Source organism: Rutilus rutilus, assembly GCF_951802725.1.
Source record: "Rutilus rutilus genome assembly, chromosome: 14".
NCBI lineage: Eukaryota > Metazoa > Chordata > Actinopteri > Cypriniformes > Leuciscidae > Rutilus > Rutilus rutilus.
In genome coordinates this window covers 7,593,419-7,612,934 of record NC_140219.1, presented here as the reverse complement: position 1 = coordinate 7,612,934, position 19,516 = coordinate 7,593,419, and the positions used below count along the sequence as shown (strand labels likewise).

General features: G+C 36.7%; 1 protein-coding gene across 3 annotated transcripts; it reads left to right on the top strand.

Moving 5' to 3' along the window:
* The first annotated feature begins 127 nt into the window (after positions 1 to 127).
* tbc1d2 (TBC1 domain family, member 2) lies at positions 128 to 19,402 on the top strand. Of its 3 annotated transcripts, none has more exons than XM_084430118.1 (14): positions 128 to 255; positions 1,673 to 2,101; positions 3,372 to 3,516; positions 6,494 to 6,617; positions 8,615 to 8,724; positions 8,809 to 9,011; positions 9,117 to 9,500; positions 9,961 to 10,071; positions 10,362 to 10,534; positions 11,045 to 11,545; positions 12,076 to 12,196; positions 12,842 to 13,027; positions 13,201 to 13,322; positions 14,782 to 19,402. In XM_084430118.1, exons 2-14 carry the CDS (start codon positions 1,673 to 1,675, stop codon positions 14,981 to 14,983), a joined length of 2,811 nt encoding a protein of 936 aa, XP_084286244.1. In that variant the 5' UTR covers positions 128 to 255; the 3' UTR covers positions 14,984 to 19,402. The 3 variants fall into 3 exon arrangements, with proteins under 3 accessions (XP_084286244.1, XP_084286245.1, XP_084286246.1); XM_084430119.1 differs by having other exon boundaries at positions 1,670 to 2,101; XM_084430120.1 differs by having other exon boundaries at positions 167 to 255; positions 1,665 to 2,101.
* The last annotated feature ends 114 nt before the right edge of the window (positions 19,403 to 19,516 follow it).

Genomic DNA, 19,516 nt, shown 5'->3' with positions numbered 1-19,516 from the left:
GAGCAGTGCTTCAAATCAGTGTATGAAGGCGATGCCTATTGCCTCATGACACGCCTGCCTGACGTCCGCAAAACGACCCACATTTACATCATCCTGATATGTGACATTTCCTGATTTCCTTCATGACAGGACTCTCTTCGAGAAATATGAATCATTCACGAAGGAAGTGCAGTGTGCAAGTTGTTTATAGTGCCATATAGACGCGCCCTGGACAAACACATGGACTAAAGAACCTTTAAGCTTTTTAAAGACAAGGTGTGTGATTTTTATCAATTGTTGGGTTATGTTACAGTTTATTTATTACAACTGACAGCGCGAACCATGCGCGCGTGTAACTAAGTTACCTCGTGTGTTGACTAAGATAAGACTGGGTTACCATTTTCATGTATTGTTTCATTAATAATATTAACATACATTATATAATATTTAACAGTCTATTAATGTACATTAAAATAATTTGAAATGTCATGCAGCTTGCAATTTGAACCTATATTTTCTGTATGAAAATGTATGGTTTACTTATATGAAGCATGTTTGTTAATAAATTATTAATACAGTTTACTTTAAAGAATTAGGCTACCTAGAGTTGTATATAAATGCTGGTTATATTTAATTGTGAAATCTGTTTAGTTTGAAACTGAAATGAGATAGCTATACTGTATTGTGCAATTCGTTTGAAAATGGCATTTTGTATGACGAACAATATAATCTCCATGCTTTTTAAAAATGTATTATTATTATTTCGAAGTAGGATAAGATGGGGTAAGATGTCCCAAGATGACCTCCTCGCATTAATATTTTACCTTGACCATACATAGAATTTTTTTTAAGATTTGTCTTTGGAAAATAGTGATCTGTGTAATTGAATTATGTTGAATATCAACGTTTTTTGTGTCTATGTATTAATTAGGGACTCATGGACACATTAATGTTTTTAGATTTATGGAGAAAAATATTGTTTTTATTTTTGAAGTAAAAAGATTTTGTAAGTAATGGGGTTGTTATTATTAAATTTCATGCTTGGATGTACATTAAAACTTATAGACTACTACTAAGGTAAGTGAATTAATTTCAATTTGTGTTGCTATTATGACATCTTCAATGATAATATTGGCAATTAAATGTGAAAATATCTTTATATATATATATATATATATATATATATATATATATATTAATAATAATCTATAAATGACAACAGTGGGGTGAAGATATAATAATAATAATAAAATAATAATTTTACATTTTGTGCTATTATTACTAAATTAGCACATGTTTCTATGTATTTCCCTTTGTAAAATATAGGCTGATATATCAACATCCAGCACATGCTAAACTTCTAAATGTTTAATTTAATAGTAAATGCACTTAATGCACATTGTTCCTAAGCGGACATCTTACTCTTTAGGGGTAGGCAAGTTCGGTCCTAGAGAGCAGCTGTCTTGCAGAGACACACCTGAACAAGTTAATCAATGTCTTCTTCAGGATCACTAAGGCTCTCTAGGACCGAACGTGCTTACCCCTGGTTTAGTGTATTAGTATAGTGTGCATATATTTTACTGAAGCTCTATTTGATCATATTCTTCTGGTGTGGCTATGCTGATGGACATAATTTAATTACTTGGACAACATTTTGTCTGATGTCACTGATTCTCTTTGTTGAGATAAGCAGATGGAGAGCAAGGGAAGCTCCAGCACTCTACCTCCACCACCAGACATGTACGTATCTCCTGTGGATGAGTGTGTCGGCGCTGAGGAGAACCAACAGCAGAGTTTGGGTCGGTCAAATGGGGCACAGGCTAAAGAGGACACCAATATCCATGCTGCTCAGCCTGATGGGACCTCTGCCAGAAGGACACCCGTTCAGTCCGGCAGTAAACTATGTGGCTACCTCAATAAGCAGGGTGGACCTCTCAAAGCCTGGAAGTCCCGCTGGTTTGCCTACGAGGAGAAGAGCTGTCAGCTGTTTTACTACCGCATGGCACAGGATATCAATCCTCTGGGTAAGGCGGATCTGTCTCGGGCCACGTTCAGTTACCCGTTGCAGGGAGAGGAGGGAACCTTTCATATACAGACACCAGAGCGCACTTTCATTCTCAAGGTAATGTTATCACATGGTTTGGTTTGAAATAACAGGCTTCCATAAACTGTGATTTTTTAAGCAAAAAAATGGGGACGAGCTGCTTGAGATGGGATGGTAATTGAGACCAAATCAATGAGAAGAACATGGCAGCTATACAGGGGGGGAAATAATATGAAATGTGGTTGTGAAAATAATGGATAAATGTCAATGCCTTTCATTTGTTCTATCTTCTGTTAAATATGAAATGTTATTAGGTTAAGGACCTGGGGTAAAGTCCAATATTAGTCCATATTGGACTAAAATGAAAGAAGTAAAGAAAAAAGAAAAGAAAAGCGAAACCATTGTCTAATGACAGTTCATGATTTAAAACATTGGAGATTCTAAAGGTCAGTTGCTGTTCAAATAACAAGCTTCAGGCGTACAACTGAGGGATGAATATAAAGCCTTACTTAATATAATTTTTCTTCTTTCTTTCTGTTTCTTTCTTTCTTGTCTCCAAAAAGCTTGTTGTTGTTATCAGTAGAGTCAGACAGTCCTTACACATCACATTCTTGAGTATCAATCGTGTTGAAACTAGGTCAGAGAGAAAAGGCTGCTTGCTGTACATATCTTGATAAAGTGTGTTCTGAACAGAATTTTATCTTTTTAATGTTTAAATGTTTAAAGGAACACGCCGACCTTTTGGGACTTTAGCTTATTCACTGTGTCCCCTAGAGTAAGATAAGTCCATACACACCCTTCTCATCTCCGTGCGTGCCGTAACTCTGTCTGACGCACCCACCGCTAGCCTAGCTTAGCACAAAGACTGGAGGTAAACGGCTCCAGCTAGCATACTGCTCCCAGTAAGTGACAAAATAACGCCAACATTTTCCTATTTACATGTTGTGATTTGTGTAGTCACAGGGTGTACAAATAACAAGGTCACATGAGACACAGCCATCTTCTACCCGTATACATACTGGGAACTATATTCTCAGAAGGCGAAGCACTGCTACTTGGGCGGAGTGATTCCTTTAAAATATGGCCTGCCGGAATATTAAATAATGTGGTACTTCCATAAAGGGTCTCTCCTCCTCATTTAAGTTCTAGTGTGACCCACTAGCAGTTAGTCAGGGGCAGTTAGTCTTGGTTTTCGGTATCAAATTAGGCTAATCTACGTTTAACTGATTAAAAAAAGCAATGAACAGTCTTAAAGAAAAAAAAAGTATGTGTAACTTGTAAAGACTAGTCTTAGAGGTTTATGCAACCGGCCCAAACGGTGTGTCTTCAAACATCATTCTGTTTTCAGGCAGCTAACAGGGATACCCAGATGTACTGGTTGCAACAGCTGCAGTTGAAACGTGCCCTATTCAGGGAGCAGCATGCTGAACATCAGTCCATGCCAAGACCAGACAACCTAACTGTTGAAAGCACACCATCAGCAAACTGCCCTGGTAAGAGACAATACGAAACCTAGCATTCCTCATTTATTTTAAAAACAGTTACTTTTAGATAGCAGTTACTGCACTTTGGAAATTACACTGTTTATGAAATATGATCTGAGGGGGAATTTACTTAGTTTTTCAAAGGAAAGTCTAGTTTGGCCAGTCATGTGATACTAAGTTAATAGAAAGTGAAAGATCAGCCCAGTCAGAACAGAATGCTTGGAATCTGTGCATCAAAATAATGTTTTAACTGACTGTTTTTTTTATTGACGGAGGAGTTTCTTCACCTTCAAACTATTATAAATCCTTCAGTCAGATGATAATCTGAGTCTATTATATGTTACTAAATGCTACCTACATTTGGCATTCAAGATAACATCCCAGTTGTTTCTAAACAATGTTACTAAACCATAGGCTCTGAGCATGAGCACAGGTCAGAGACAGAGAAAGGAAAAGCCAAGTATAGAGGGAGGAAAGCACAAGATTAGCACGAAGGGAGCAGCTGAGAGCGACCAATCAGATAGCACGTTACTCAGCTGGTTGCATTGTTTTAGTTTAGTCATCATTAGCCCAAGGGGCTTATTTGTAGAATGCTAACCAGGACTCATACAGTCTCCAACTATGTTTGTGCATGCTTACTATGTCTGGCAGATCTACTCATTCTGTTATCTGTCACAGCAGGAGGGTGTGACGGGAAAGGGAATGTTAATCATCTGCAAGCTTTAAACATTTAGTCATTCTGGAAAATGGTGGGATGGATGTTGATATCCATCTTATTCACTATGTCGCAGGACAGCTATGCAACTTACTCTGGTTTGCACTGCAGCTAATATCAGGGCTGCATGGCACTTAGCTAACAATCTGGGGTTTGAAGTGAACTGAACACAAAATGACTGCCGAGCTCAGTTTCCATGTGCACTTAACCTAAGTGTAGACACTTAAATGACTGAGCAAAAAGCCATTATCCACTCTCATCTGCGAGAGAAACCTTTTCCATTTCTATGCTTTCACAGATCAGTAATTCATGACACAAATATAGAAGTATATATACTTATTATAAAGTATTACCAGAAACGTTAGAACGTCTTAAGTTACTAAAATATAGAGCTGTGTGAAAACCCCTGTGACAAACTTATAACATATTGCAAATGAGCTTTTTGGCATATTTGCTGGAGTGTTGTTATTTTTAACTAAAACGATTTCATTCGCATTTATTGAAATGAAGCAGAAATAGAATAAAATGTAAATTAATATATAAAATATAAATAATAAATCAAAGAAAATATAAAGAAAAAGAATTTATAAATGAATATGTAAATATTAATATATAAATATAAAATAATGAAATAATAAATGACAGAAGCACATAACAAAATATACTAAAGTTACAATTAAAATGAAAACTGAAAGTATAAAAATAAAAGTGGTCTAGCTTTACATTAAGTGTCTAACTACTATGTACTAACATTAAAATGAATCAAAAAATATGTTATGTTATAGTCTGACATTTAATTTAAACAGATTTATGAGGCACAGAAACCTTTTGGGATTTACAGTAGACGTGTGGCAGCAGTAATTTGATGGAAAATTGCTTTTAAATGTATATCTGCTACAGTATATGAATTATTAATATTGCAAATTGCTCTCTTCTCTTCTTATCCCCATCTCTTCTAATTTACAATGTTTAAATTCATCATTTCCAGGAATACAAGTAGGGTTGGGCTTGTCATTGTGCTATTACACAGACACCCCCTTCCAGCCTCAAGCTCTGAAATCCAGGCATTAGGAAACAGCTGTGGGATGAGAGTCAAATGCAGGAAATGAATGTCTGAGCAGCTGAATCTGTAGAAAATCCCAAATATTGCACCACCAGCCAAATATAACCTAAAAGTATTCTCAGAGATTGAAATAATATTTGTTTGTTTCACTCTGTGCTAGCTATGGTTAGCATATGGATCTTTTAAACAGCACTTCTTTTATTATCAGGAATTTCAGACATGCTGAGACATGTACCTCACCCTGCGTTAAACGTACAACAATGTGTGGTTGTGTCATTAAAAAAGAACTAGGTGGAGCAAGAAAGAGCAGAATATCACAGTTTCCATAAAGATATTAAAGGAACACACCGACTTTTTGGGACTTTAGCTTATTCACCGTATCCCCCAGAGTTAGATAAGTCCATACATACCCTTCTCATCTCCGTGCGTGCCGTAACTCTGTCTGACGCACCCACCGCTAGCCTAGCTTAGCACAAAGACTGGAGGTAAACGGCTCCAGCTAGCATACTGCTCCCAATAAGTGACAAAATAACGCCAACATTTTCCTATTTACATGTTGTGATGTGTATAGTCACAGCGCATACAAATAACAAGGTCACATGAGACACAGCCATCTTCTAACGAGCAGTATGCTAGCTGGAGCCGTTTACCTCCAGTCTTTGTGCTAAGCTAGGCTAGCGGTGGGTGCGTCAGACAGTGTTACGGCACGCACGGAGATGAGAAGGGTATGTATGGACTTATCTAACTCTGGGGGATACGGTGAATAAGCTAAAGTCCCAAAAAGTCGGCATGTTCCTTTAAGCAGCACAACTATTTTCAACAGTTGGTAATAACAAGAAATGTTTTAAGCAGCAAATCAGCATATTAGAATGATTTCTGAAGGATCATGTGACACTGAAGACTGGAGTAATGATGCTGAAAATTCAGTTTTGCATCACAGAAATAAATTACATTTTCAAATAACTGAAATAGGAAACAGTTGTTTTAAATTGTAATAATATTTCACAAAATTACTGTTTTTGATCAAATAAATGCAGCCTTGGTGAGCATGAGACTTCTTTCAAAAAAAGAAAAGAAAAATAATTTCTTACAAAACAAATAAGAAACAAGTAAGTTTCATTATCTGAAAGCATCTTGTTATACTGGACTATCAGATGTATTTAATGCCATGGGTTTGTTGAACATACTTTCTGCTTTCTTTTACACAGCTAACTTCTTGCCCATGGTGAAGACTCCTTCTGGCCTGGTGGGTGAAGAAGCTGCCAGTCTGCCCGCACCAGGATTAAACAACCCCCTCAATATGTCAATCAAACATCCGCTAATTGAGCTGCAGTGAGTACATGTACTTGTTATGTTTTCTCTGTCTGTTCTAAAAAATTCACAAAATGGACACTTGCATCATGGCATATTTTTAGGGTAAAATGAACAATACATCACACTGAAAATCTGCGTCAGCACCTTCCAAGAAAGCGGTGTTATCTAAATTTCTCTAGAATTATTATTTTAGGGAAGTTATCATTACTCTGTCACACACATACACTTCCTGACATTGTATATGTATGAGAGTGGACAGTAACAAAGCACATTTACTTGAGTACTGTATTTAAGTACACTTTTTGAGTATCTGTACTTTACCTGAGTATTATTTTTTCTGGAAACTTTTTACTTTAACTTCACTACATTTGAAAGACAAATATCGTACTTTTTACTCCACTACAATTCTGTCAAGGTCCTTGAGCAGAAAGTAGTAACGTAAGTCAGGGAACTTGGTTGGTTGCGGGGGTTGCATTTTGGTTGGAAATGAATGTCGGGTTGACTTTTATAAACAAGCACTTCTGCACTTTTACTTAAGTAAAAATCGGTCTTTACAACTTTTACTTGTAACGGAGTAATATTTGACCAGTAGTATCTGTACTTTCGCTCAATTAAAGGAACACTCCACTGTTTTTTCATATTAAACTATGTTATTCCCTTAACTAAGACGAGTTGATGCATACCTCTCTCGTCTCAGTGCGTGCACTCAATCGCTCTGGCGCGCGGCGACACTTTGATAGCACTTAGCTTAGCCCAGTTCATTCATTAGGGACCAAACAGAGACAAAAGAGTAAAAAGGATAACTATAATGTGTGGCGGAATAGCACTTAGGAGCACTTCGACTCGGCGCAGTAAAAAGTCACGTTGGTTCTAATGATAGGAGGGAGAGGGGGAGAGGATTTTTCAGGAGTGATGATATTACTGCGCCGAGTCGAAGTGCTCCCGAGTGCTATTCCGCCATACATTATAGTTATCCTTTTTACCCGCTTAGAAAAGCGCCACGTTTTATTTTGTGTCACCATACTTGGTCGTGTAACTACTCATGTAACTGTATTTAAATAGGGAAAACGTGGAGGTGTTTGGTCGCTTCTAACTTCATCTCTGTTTGGTCCCTAATGAATGAACTGGGCTAAGCTAAGTGCTATCAAAGTGTCGCCGCGCGCCAGAGCGATTGAGTGCACGCACTGAGACGAGAGAGGTTGCATCAACTCGTCTTAGTTAAGGGAATAACATAGTTTAATATGAAAAAACGGTGGAGTGTTCCTTTAAGTAAGTTGTGTACTTTGTCCACCTCTGCTTGTTTGGTGGCTGAATTATGTAGGCATTGCAACGTATAGTCTATCTAATATGAGATTAGAAAGTAATTGTAGTTTCACGTCTGTCTCAATAAGGATGTGGTAAGTTGCTTCTATGTCTAAATAAAACGCATCATGACAAACACTGTTTCATCATCATCTGAAATGTCAAAAATCATTAAATTGATTACATAATATACCCACAAAGGAGGATGTTAATAAATTAATCTAAATAAATTCTAAGGCAATCTTTTACTATTGCTCATACTTATGATTTGTAAGTTTCAATATCAATGCTAAGTATTAAACTTCAGCACAACTTGTCCTGCACCAACTGTGCTATGGACATGATCCAAATCATGAGGTTTTTGCTTTTACTTTTTTTAAGTTATTTGACTTAAGTTACAAATGTCACCGGATGGTTGATTAAATTGGCAATGAAACCCTTCAGACTGAAATTGGAGGGACCAAGCTGTATCTAGATACTTGAGTGGGCTCTGTTAATTTGATCCAGTAAACAACCACCCAGAGCACCCTAAAAACTACCTAATAACATCCTTGTAACCACTTAGAAGACTTAGAACACTTTAGCAACCACATAACAATGCCCTGGCAACCATCCACAACATGTTGCAATGTTTACACTGGCCTTTTTCTTCAAAAAAAGTAGTTGTTATTGTGAGTCATTTCTTCAGAGGTGTCTCTGTGTTTGATAAACAGGAACACAATGCACAGTTTCCGTAACCGGCAGTCACAGGAAATTAGACAAAGTGTTTTCCATATTGACGACCCAAATGACACCCAAAAAACACCCTCATCTAAGACACACAGTAAGCGCTACTACTTTCTCACCAGAAAAAAAATAATAAACAATTGTTTTAAATGTAAATGCTCATGACCACCTTCCTCCTTAGCTTTATCAGTTCCCACACCCGGATCTTCTCAAACCCCAGAATCCCCTTCTAATGTCAGGTGTGGGGACCTGCAAAAAAATCGTCTATCCACAGTGTCGCAATCCAGGAAGAGTTGCAAAGAAATGTTCCAACCTCTTGAACAAGACAGATCTCAACTTCAACATGAAAAACTTTCCCTGGCTGAAGAGGTCAAAGCACAGAAGGTAAAGTGAGGACATTAACCACCACTTCACCTTCATCTTCCTGCTGGATTATTCATTACTCATATAATCTACTAAAAGCTGCATATGTACTGTATCATTTGTCAGGAGCTGGTGTTGCTGTTACATAAAGTGCTGGAAGATGCTCAGCTGGAGAAACGAACCTGTGCTCAGTTTCTAGCTGCGGAGGGAGAGCAGGAGCGCTTGGAGCTCCTCAGACACGGTGAACGGCGTGCAGCCGAACTGAGAAACCATCTGGAGTCCCTGCAGCAGGAGAACGAGATCCTACGGAGGGATCTGAACCAGAGGGACTCTCATATCGCTGAACTCCAAGAGAGTGTCCAGCTCCTGATGCACAAGAACCAGGCCAAACAGGAAGTGATACTGAAGCTATCTGAGAAGTTAGCAGGCTGTGGGGAAGACCAGCATTGCACCAATGGGCTGGAAACTGAAACCTTCAAACAGCTAACACTGGAGAATGTGCATTTGAAAGTGAGAAAATAAACTTTTTAATGTATTTACTGTATAGATGATATATGTTAAGTTAAGACATTTACAATGTAACAAAAGTTTTCTATTTTGATCTTTCTATTCATCGAATATTCTTGAAAAAAGAAATGTATTATGGGTTTCACAAAAATATTAAGCAGAATTATTTTCGCCATTATGATTTGCAATCATGACTACCATGCAAAATTTTGAGGTCAGAAGAAATTAATACTTGTATTCATCAAGGATGCATTCAGTTGATAAAAAGTGACAGGAAAGACTTTGACATTGATACAAAAAAAAATTGTTTTGTTTGTTTTTTACTTTATACTCATCAAAGAAACATATTAGAATGATTTCTGAAAGCATTGTTTATGAATAGTTTGTCCGATTCTGAAATGGCTGTGCCAAGCATGATTACAGCTCTACTGTAAACACAATCATGATCATATCTCTATTTCAGGATGATTTGAAAGCATATAAAACCCAGAACCAGTACCTAAACTCTGAGATCTACCAGCTGACGACTCTTTGGAGAAAAAGTTCAGAACAGGAGCAAAGTCTGATAGTAAAGGTGAATTTTTGTCTGTCAAGTTTTCTTGCACCAAAACAGCCATATTTTCTTGCTGATGTGCTTTAAAGGCGTCTTTACACTTTGTTCTGCTTGGCTAACCTCTTCATCTGAACACTGAATAGGTCTTTATGAACTGAGAGATTTGAGGTTTGAAAGTTAGAGTGTACTTATACAACTTTAAGGGAAATTCCATTTTTAGAAAATGAATCTTATGGCATGATTGTTTGGTAAATGTCACTAAAAAAGTGTTTGAAACCAGATTTACTATAGCTTTACTATGTGTGTGTCAGTGTGCTGTTTTAGAGGCCAATAACTGTCAGATGGAAAGCAGATATTTGGGAATCCTCCAGAAACTCCAGGAGAGTGAGGAATTGAATCCGGAGCTGAGGGAAGCAATCAAGAAGGTGCTTAAAGATGCAGTTCAGGCAGACCTGAAAGCAGCCATCAAAATAAACCCCATCAGGTACACAGTCCCATCAGTTCACCTGTTCATATCTTCTTTTGAGCTCTTAATTCTCATTCACACTTGGAATAGTAAACCAATCCAGACTTGGATGGAAATAAATGACTCAGGTTCATCGACATACACTGTAAAAAGTGAACAGTTGGATCAACTTAAAAGAATTACTTCAATTGGTAACACCTAAAGAAATTAAGTTTTCTCAACTTAAATTATCACGTTTTCACGATAAAACGTGATAATTTAAGTTGAGAAAACTTAATTTCTTTAGGTGTTACCAATTGAAGTAATTCTTTTAAGTTGATCCAACTGTTCACTTTTTACAGTGTACTGAGATTTATAAAGAAATAGCTCAGTTGTTGCTTAGATAAGGCCCCTGCTAAAAGAAAGTAGAAGAAGAATATAGAGCTTCAATTAAATAACGTGCATAGTCATAGAACAGTTTGCCATGTAAATGTTTGTCAAAGTTCTGTTTATGTTGGAAAAAAATTCACAATTCCCAACATTCTACAGTGAGTACGATGAATATGGATTTAGGATCGCAGTAGACTACAAAGCTGAGGACCTGAAGCTCCTTGCTAAGATCCAGGCCCTGGAGATCCGATCCCAAAACCTGCTGAATCACGAGGAATGCGATGGGCCGCTGTTGGCTCGTTGCGCTCAGCTCCTGTTCGGATGTCCTGAAGCTGAACTCTCTTCATCAACAGAATTGAAGGGTCTACTCCGAACAGGCTTGCCACGCGAGTACCGCGTGAGGGTTTGGCGTTTTATGATACAGACTAGAACCAAGACGTTAAGAGAGCGTCATCCCGACCGCTATCAGGAGCTGTGCGAAAAGAGCAGAACCTCACCTCACCTGGTACCCAGACAGATCCAGCTGGACCTGGAACGTACGTTGACCACCAATCAATACTTTTCCCCTCCTTCGAGCACCTTGATTCAGAAGCTGGAGAGAGTTCTGCAAGCGTTCTCATGGCAAAACCCCACCATCGGCTACGTGCAGGGACTCAACAGGTAATCACAATCCAAGCGACAACTGGTAATTGGTGCAGAGCCACAATAGACATGATAAAGTGAGAAATGGCTTTGATTGTTGCAGTAATCACTATAACTTTTTAGCTGGATATTGGCCACTAAAAATTTTAATAAATGGGGAATTGTGTATAACACGTTACTAAACCAAAAAGTGCCAGATTTACTTAAAAATGTCTATTCATTTATAAAAAATGGCTTTTTTACGTGCTTAAGTTTACATTTAATGTCATAATTGATTACACCTCTTTAACACCCCTATCTACATATAAAATGTTTGTTGTCTTGTCTGCCATGCTGAACACTGAGTGCCAACTAGCTATTTAGTACTAACATCATGCTGACCTTATATTGACCATGTCATGTGATATACTGACATCTAGTGGTCATTTGTTGATCAACAACTTGCTGAAGAGGGCACTTTACAGGCTCATCAGATTAGGGGTAGGTATACTATGACACCTATATGCAAAAAGAAAGGTAAATACCAGCATCTATGTCACTGTGTTCAGACTGGCGGCCATTGCTCTGCTGGTACTGCAGGATGAGGAAGATGCTTTCTGGTGTCTGGTAGTGGTTGTGGAGTACATCATGCCTCACAACTACTACACTAAAGACCTGCTGGGCTGTCAGGTGAGAACTTGGAAAATCTTAAATATCTTTGTGAATCTTAAAATACGCTTGTTTTACTTTAATACTTAATCCTAAAACTTGCTGCTTATTGTCGGGTTTAAATTTGATTTTCAATTGTAGATTTTCAGTGGTCTCAGACTTCTTTTTTTTTAAGTTTGAGGTAAGTTTAAGTAAAACCAGTCATTTTCTGTTATATTATGGCAATTTGAATCAACTGTTTTCTATTTTAAGTTAAATTATTGTTATTTTTTTAAATCTGTGATGACAAGCTGAATTTTCAGCATAATTTCTCCAATCTTCAGTCAAAGATCATTCATTCTAATATTCTGATTTGATGCTCAAGAAACATTTCTAATTATTATCAATGTTGAAAACCGATTGAAAACAGTTTGCTTCTTCAGTCATGAATGAACAAAGTTCAAAAGAACAGCATTTATTTGTTTTTTTGTAACAATGTAAAAATCTTTAGGGTCAATGTAATTCATCCTTGCTGATTTTTTTTTTTTTTTTCAACAACAACAACAACAAACTGGCCCCAAAGCAGATGTATATTCCTCAAAATGACCCATGTTCTAAAATGGCCCGTCTTCATTTCACTGTCTCTCTCACACACTTCTTCCATCTTTCTTCTTCTCATCTATCCAGGCTGACCAGCGTGTACTAAAGGACCTCATGTCAGAGAAACTCCCTCGACTCACAGCCCATCTGGAAGCGCTAAAAGTAGACGTATCACTCATCACTGTTGAATGGTTCCTGGTGCTGTTCGTTGAGAGTCTGCCTACCCGCATACTGTTTAAAGTATGGGACACCTTCCTGTATGAGGGAGTCAAGGTACCTTGGATCTATGACAGAGCATTCTTAGAAATAGTGTATGGATCAGTACTGGGTTTCTTTTGAATTACTAAACAGATTACAAACTAATAATAGTTTGATGTTTCTGAATACTCTGCGAAACATTCAGCTATAGTTTTGTGGACTAAATCCCCCATTCATCTTTTTCATAGGTGATATTCCGATATGCACTGGCTCTTTTCAAATACAGAGAGGAAGACATCTTAAAGATTCAAGACAGTGTCGAAATGTACCAGTATCTCCGCATCTTCCCCATCACCATTGCAGATGGAAGGTGAGATGAAGGATAGAGAAGAAATTTCTATAAACTGAGTGTGTATATACAGTAAATATTGAGTAATGTACAGCAACGGAAGTTCTTTTACAGCTTAGAATAGTAATATTTTCTGTAGTTGATGCATTTTAAAGGTATTAAGACATTATACAGTAAATGTATGTATTCATAAAGCCTTACACTATACCATATAACAGTATTCATGGTTACACCTTTTAAGGATGAATTATAACACAGGACATACCATTACATTTGGTGTTTTTAATGCATTTTTTCTCTTTAAACATATAGGCTAGTATTATAATATATACATCTATCTATATATCTATATATATTAGTACTGTGCAGAAGTCTTAGGCATGCTAGTATTTTCGCCCCCAAAAAATTGTTTTACGTGTCAGTAGGAAATATCAGTTTACATATCCAAACATACATTTTTCCAATAATTGATCTCCGTGAGGATCATACCTGCTGTTGTCAGGCTCATTGTGCATACAAAAATCTCACTGGATTATTACAATTAATGTCAAAATGTTTGGTAATGTAAACTGATATTTGCTACTGACACACTACAGCAAAATATATAAATTACTGACTTAAAACTATTTTTGTGTGAAAATACTAATGTGTCTAAGTAGTGCAGTAGTGTATGTATATATATAACTATGTAAGTAACAATATGTGTGTGTGTGTGTGTGTGTGTGTGTGTGTGTGTATATATATATAGAGAGAGAGAGAGAGAGAGAGATCTAATATATCTGAGATTAGAGAGCTATATAGTCTGTTTCCAAGAGAGCTATATAGTCTGCCACAAGATCATCAGGACTTGCCCACATAATATTACAAGGCACAGTACAGGGAAGCAGACGAAGAGGTAGACAGAGGAAGAGATGGGAAGACAACATCAGAGAGTGGACAGGTCTAGAGCTGAGTGACAGTGCGGAAAGCAGAGAACCGGGAGGAATGGAAGAAGCTGGTCGCCAAGTCTTCAGTGGTGCCCCTACGGTCCAGAAGACTACGGGATAAGTGAAGTGAAAGTGACAGTCTGTTTCTTTCTCTCTTCCATTTCATTTCAAAAGAGCTCCTGGTATTGTAGACAGTGACAGTGTAGCTTTTTTCACTACAGTCAGACATCACCATATATATATAATTCATTGAGTCATAGTAAAATAAAACAGCCTGCATCTGTCTGAGCAGCAGTAACACAAATAGAAACAGAATATGGGTCAGATGCTTCTGTGGTGTGGCTATTTTAAACATACGCCTCTGATACTATGCATGTCTGCCGTGCACCTGCTCATTCCTGCTTTTAGTGCATGAATGGCATAGTTTTAAAAAACACAAAGAAAAGCTTGCTTTGGGAGAGTCTCATGTTTCTGCAGGAAATAAACATATCAGCTAGTTCATTACTGTATAGTTTTCTTATAATGTCGATATACCTCATCTTCCTTTTCCACAGAAAGCTGACAAGCATTGCCTTCAATGACATGAACCCACTGCCCATGAAGCTGCTACGAAACCGTCGCGCCGTGCATCTGGAACACCTCCGCGCTGAGATTAGAGAGCTGGAGAACTTACAGAAAGCATACAAAGCTGAACACGTCCGGTGCAAAGACAAAGAGCTGGACACCCTGGCTAGTGAAGATGAAGAGGAGGTATAGAGTAGTCAAACATAAGCTCTCGATGCACGTGCAAACGCCTTGAATGCTGAATGAGAAACACTACATACTCATCAGTTACTCACCCTCATTTTGTTCCAAACTCATATGATCAGCCATTTCCATTTAGTAAAAGTGAATGGAGATGGATTCTGTCCAAAAAAGCACCATACAAGTAGTCATAAAACTCTACTCTATAAACTCTGTATGCACTATATTCCAAGGCTTCAAAAGTCATATAATAGGTTGCATGAGGAACAAACCAAAAAGCTTTTATCAGGATGACATGAAGGTGAGTAAATCATGACAATTTCATTTTGCGACAATGACAATGCACAAATGGCTTGAACAAAAGAGTCAGTCAGCAGCTGACCTCAGTATTGGGCATGTCCAGGCCCTACATATTTGCACAGATGTGCCACTGTTCAGAAGATTCGGGTCAAAATTTTACAGAAATAAATTTCATTTAGCAAGGATGCATTAAATTGATAAAAAGCGACAGTAAAGAGTTTTACTTAAATGCTGTTTTTTTTGTTTTTTTTTTATTCCTCAAATAATCGAAGAATTCAACATTGATAATAAATGTTTCTTGAGCATCAAATCAGCATATTAGAAATCAGATTTCTGAAGGATCATGTGACACTAAAGACTGGAGTAATGATGCTGAAAATTCAGTTTTGCATCACAGGAATAAATGGGAAATAGTTGTAATAAATTGTAATAATATTTCAAAATATTACTTTTTTTACTGTGGTTTTTGATCAAATAAATGCAGCCTTGTTGAGCATAAGAGACTTCTCTAATTAAAACATCTTGTGACCCAAAACTTTTGAACAGTAGCGTATATGTAACCCCTTCAGCAAAGAATTGTTTTTAAATTTGAAGCTTTTATGTTTTTTGTTTAAAGATTTTGTACTGTGCTGCTACTGTATATAACACATGCATGCATATATTATCAGCCTCACGCATAGTTTACAAACCACAATGATATTACCCCGAAAACATGCACATAATAAATATAAAACTGTTTTTCACTCCAGTTTGTCTGTATATTTGATGAAAACCCAGTGTAAAGTCTTGTCTGATCAGCTGACACTGAAGAAACAGTCATTTTTTTCCCCCATTTTATTACTTTAAAAAACAGGATACATATGAAATCATAAATATAAAAATCAAACAAATCAACAAAAACTTAGTTCAATGTTACAAACAACTTTACTGCAGGTAAGAGCTAATAGCTAATATCACACCAGAAGAGTAAACTGATGTATTGCCTATCCACGACTGTATCTGATAACAGAATCGGCCTATTCCCCCGTGTGACAAGAACAGAAGCAGAGTTTCCCAAAATAAAGAGGAGAAACAGACTCACAATCTCACCTCGAAAAATAAAAACAGTGGCTTGTCGTATAATAAAGCTATTGTTCTATCAGTGTTAAGTCACATGTATTCTAATGCCAAACAGTTCACGTTCCTACAAAAATGGCTCATTGTTTTAAAGAGTTAGAAAAATCCCTTGTCAGGAGCATGCAGGTCATCTCTGTGTGTGTGTGTGTGTGTGTGTGTGTGTGTGCGCTGTGGTTATGGGTTTTACTAGCTTGCCTCTAAGCACAGCTCGTCTGTCTCTTTCTAATACACACTGACAGGACTAGCGATGTCACAGCTGTTACTGAGATGCTTTCTGTGATTTAAAGAAAGAAAAAGGCTATGAACAAAAACAAAAGCTAACTGGTTTTCAACCAGGTAGTGTAAGAGAGAGTTTGTGCACTGCTTACATTTGGCAATATAAAGTGGAGAGCCAAAGACCATGTTTGAGGCCAAAAAGATCCTGTTCCAGTGATTATGACACTGGTATCCATGTAAGGTCAGTTTTCTGGCCTAAATCCCTAAGTTCAATAATTCTGAATCCAAAAAAATGTTTTAATTAAATTAAAAGACGCATCTCACAAAACCTGTTTTTTTTTTTTTTTTTTGCATAAACAAAACATTTTTTTTGCATTGTGACATTATTGTATGACAATTAAGCACAATTGTCAAGATAATTATTAATAAAAATAATAATAAAATGGAATAAGTTTTCTAAATTGCATTTATACCTCATATAAGGGCACATTTACCTGCCCTTGTGCTGAATTCAATAAAAGTTTATTGTAAAATAATAATAAACAGTCTTAAAATTAAAACATCTAGATGCATTACAGAAATTAAAATTAAGCACGGTTTCCCTCAGGAATTCTCATGAAAATAGTGTCACAATTACAAATAACCTTAATGGTTCTAATGTTCTTCATGCAAAATCATTTCTTTTTTCTTTTCTTTTTCTTTGGGGTGATGTTTTTGTGAGATTCACCCTAAAAGGCAAGTTCCACCGTTCATCTTTAATCACAACCTACTTGTTCAGTCATCAAGTTAATGTTACCTGATAAAACTGTGGGTTGGTTGCGTAACCAGAAACTGCAACGTCAAGCAAATTAAAAGACAATTTTGTTGACAGAGAAGATTCTTTAAACATTTATGAAACATCTCTATATTGAATGCGCTATTTGAACTATAAATGTTTTACAGATATCTTTAATTCATCTCTGTGTTTAATGTATGCCATCTTAGTGCAATATTTAACATGCTTTCAGCATAAGTTTTGTGTGGCAAATGTTAAATCTCCTAGATTTTTTTTCTTAATTCATGCTCTTAATATCTCATAAGTACATTTCTGAACCCTCCCCAAAAAAAAACACAACTCTTCATTTTAACACAATTCACAACATTTCCCTCCAATGCAAGACACGAAAACATGGAATAAAAAAAAACGTAAGAAAAAAAAAACTATTCCTCAGTCAATATTTATCAATATGTAACATGACATGTTCAAAACATCCATACAAAAACTGCACACATCACAGACATTTTTGCTAAATCTGACATTTGTTAGAAAAAAAACAATAGACTGCAGATCCTCAGCCACATCTAGCACGTTCTGTCATCCGATGGGTTAGTTAAATTACTGTGAATGGTTAGATCTAGATCTTTTTAAGGCTTATGAACCGTTTCAATTCCGAGTCTATGTGATCCAGCAGGGGGCGACATTCACTCAGTTGGTTAAGGCAAAATACAAGTTTTGTGTGACTCTCCTCCTCTCCCACTGTCTAGCAGAACATAAAATGACGTTTCCTTTCAAGATACTTTTCCTCTCAAGATTCCTTTCTAGATACACAAGTAGGAAGACTTAAGTTTGATGCAGATATGAAAGTCGGTGGCCCTAGAACTCTCACTAGCTTAAAGCGACCAAACTCTCCATGGGTTGCAAAGCAAAAGAGAACAACTGAAATGACGTGTTCTAAAGATAAATCTACAAAAGTATGTAAAAGCTAACACAAGTACACGTCTCCCAAAGTAGAAAAGGCAACGTTGTGCCATTTTACTCCTACAGGTTGGATAAGGAATTGCACCCAAGGAGAGATCAGTGCTTTATGCTGTGGATCACCATCATAGATACTCAATTTCAGTCAAATGAGGCAAGGTCAAGTTACTTTAACAACCAAAGACAATGTCCAAGCCACATTACAGCACCAGAATAGCCCCACTGCTGATTTACGAACAGGAGTAGCCTTGCATTTCTTTGAAGGATGAATTGCTCTGAATTAGCTGTTAAGCTAACAAACCGTTTCTACGTGCACTACCGGTTAAAAGTTTGGAATCATTCAAAAAAAAATTATGTTTTTGAAATTAGTCTCTTAAGAATGCATTCAATTGATTAAAAGTTACAGTAAAGACATTTAAAATGTTACAAAATGATTATTAACAACGATAATAATGAGCATCAAATCAGCATATTGGAATGATGAAGGATCATGTGACACTGAAGACTGGAGTAATGATGCTGAAAACTGGAATACATTACATTTTAAAATATATTCAAACAGAAAACTGGTTTTTTAACTTGTAATAATATTTCACAATATTACTGTTGTACTGTATTTTTTGTTCAAATAAATGTGGCATTGGTGAGCATAAGAGACTTTTCAAAAACATAAAATAATATATATATCTTTTTACTGGTAGTGTAACTGAATATATTTGTTTTTGTATGTGCTTTTTGTTGTAAATGTCACTTATACTCATAGTTACAGCAACTGTGGATTGTAGTTAGAAACCATTACCATCTTCCTCCCAGTTTAAGGTAACCCAACCCAGTTTCTTCCAGTACTAACAGACACAGCAGGAAAAAATTGACCTTTTGACCAGTTTCATCACAACTCAGAAACAAACTAAAAATCACCACCATTGGAGGGAAAGCAACCAACCAATCTTTTTACACAGAAGTGAAAGGCCCTCAAACTTCATTCTCAAGCACGGTAACGTTATTTTAGTAAAATAACACAACCAAGCATTTTCTCTCTTTTTTTTTTTTTTTTCTTTTTTTTTTTTAAATTAAGAAATAAAAAGCATAGATGCTTCAGTATTTGGATTAAAAGAAATAAAAATAAAAAAACAAGTGCTGCACTGCAGTATGTGGGTTTCTCAAAAACGCAAAGAAAA

Excerpts from the sequence above, each read along its gene's own strand:
- tbc1d2 (XM_084430118.1), top strand. The coding sequence starts at position 1,673 with ATGGAGAGCAAGGGAAGCTCCAGCACTCTACCTCCACCACCAGACATG. Across the intron at positions 2,102-3,371 it reads AGCGCACTTTCATTCTCAAG|GCAGCTAACAGGGATACCCA; the intron begins GTAATGTTATCA and ends TTCTGTTTTCAG. Across the intron at positions 10,535-11,044 it reads ATCAAAATAAACCCCATCAG|TGAGTACGATGAATATGGAT; the intron begins GTACACAGTCCC and ends AACATTCTACAG.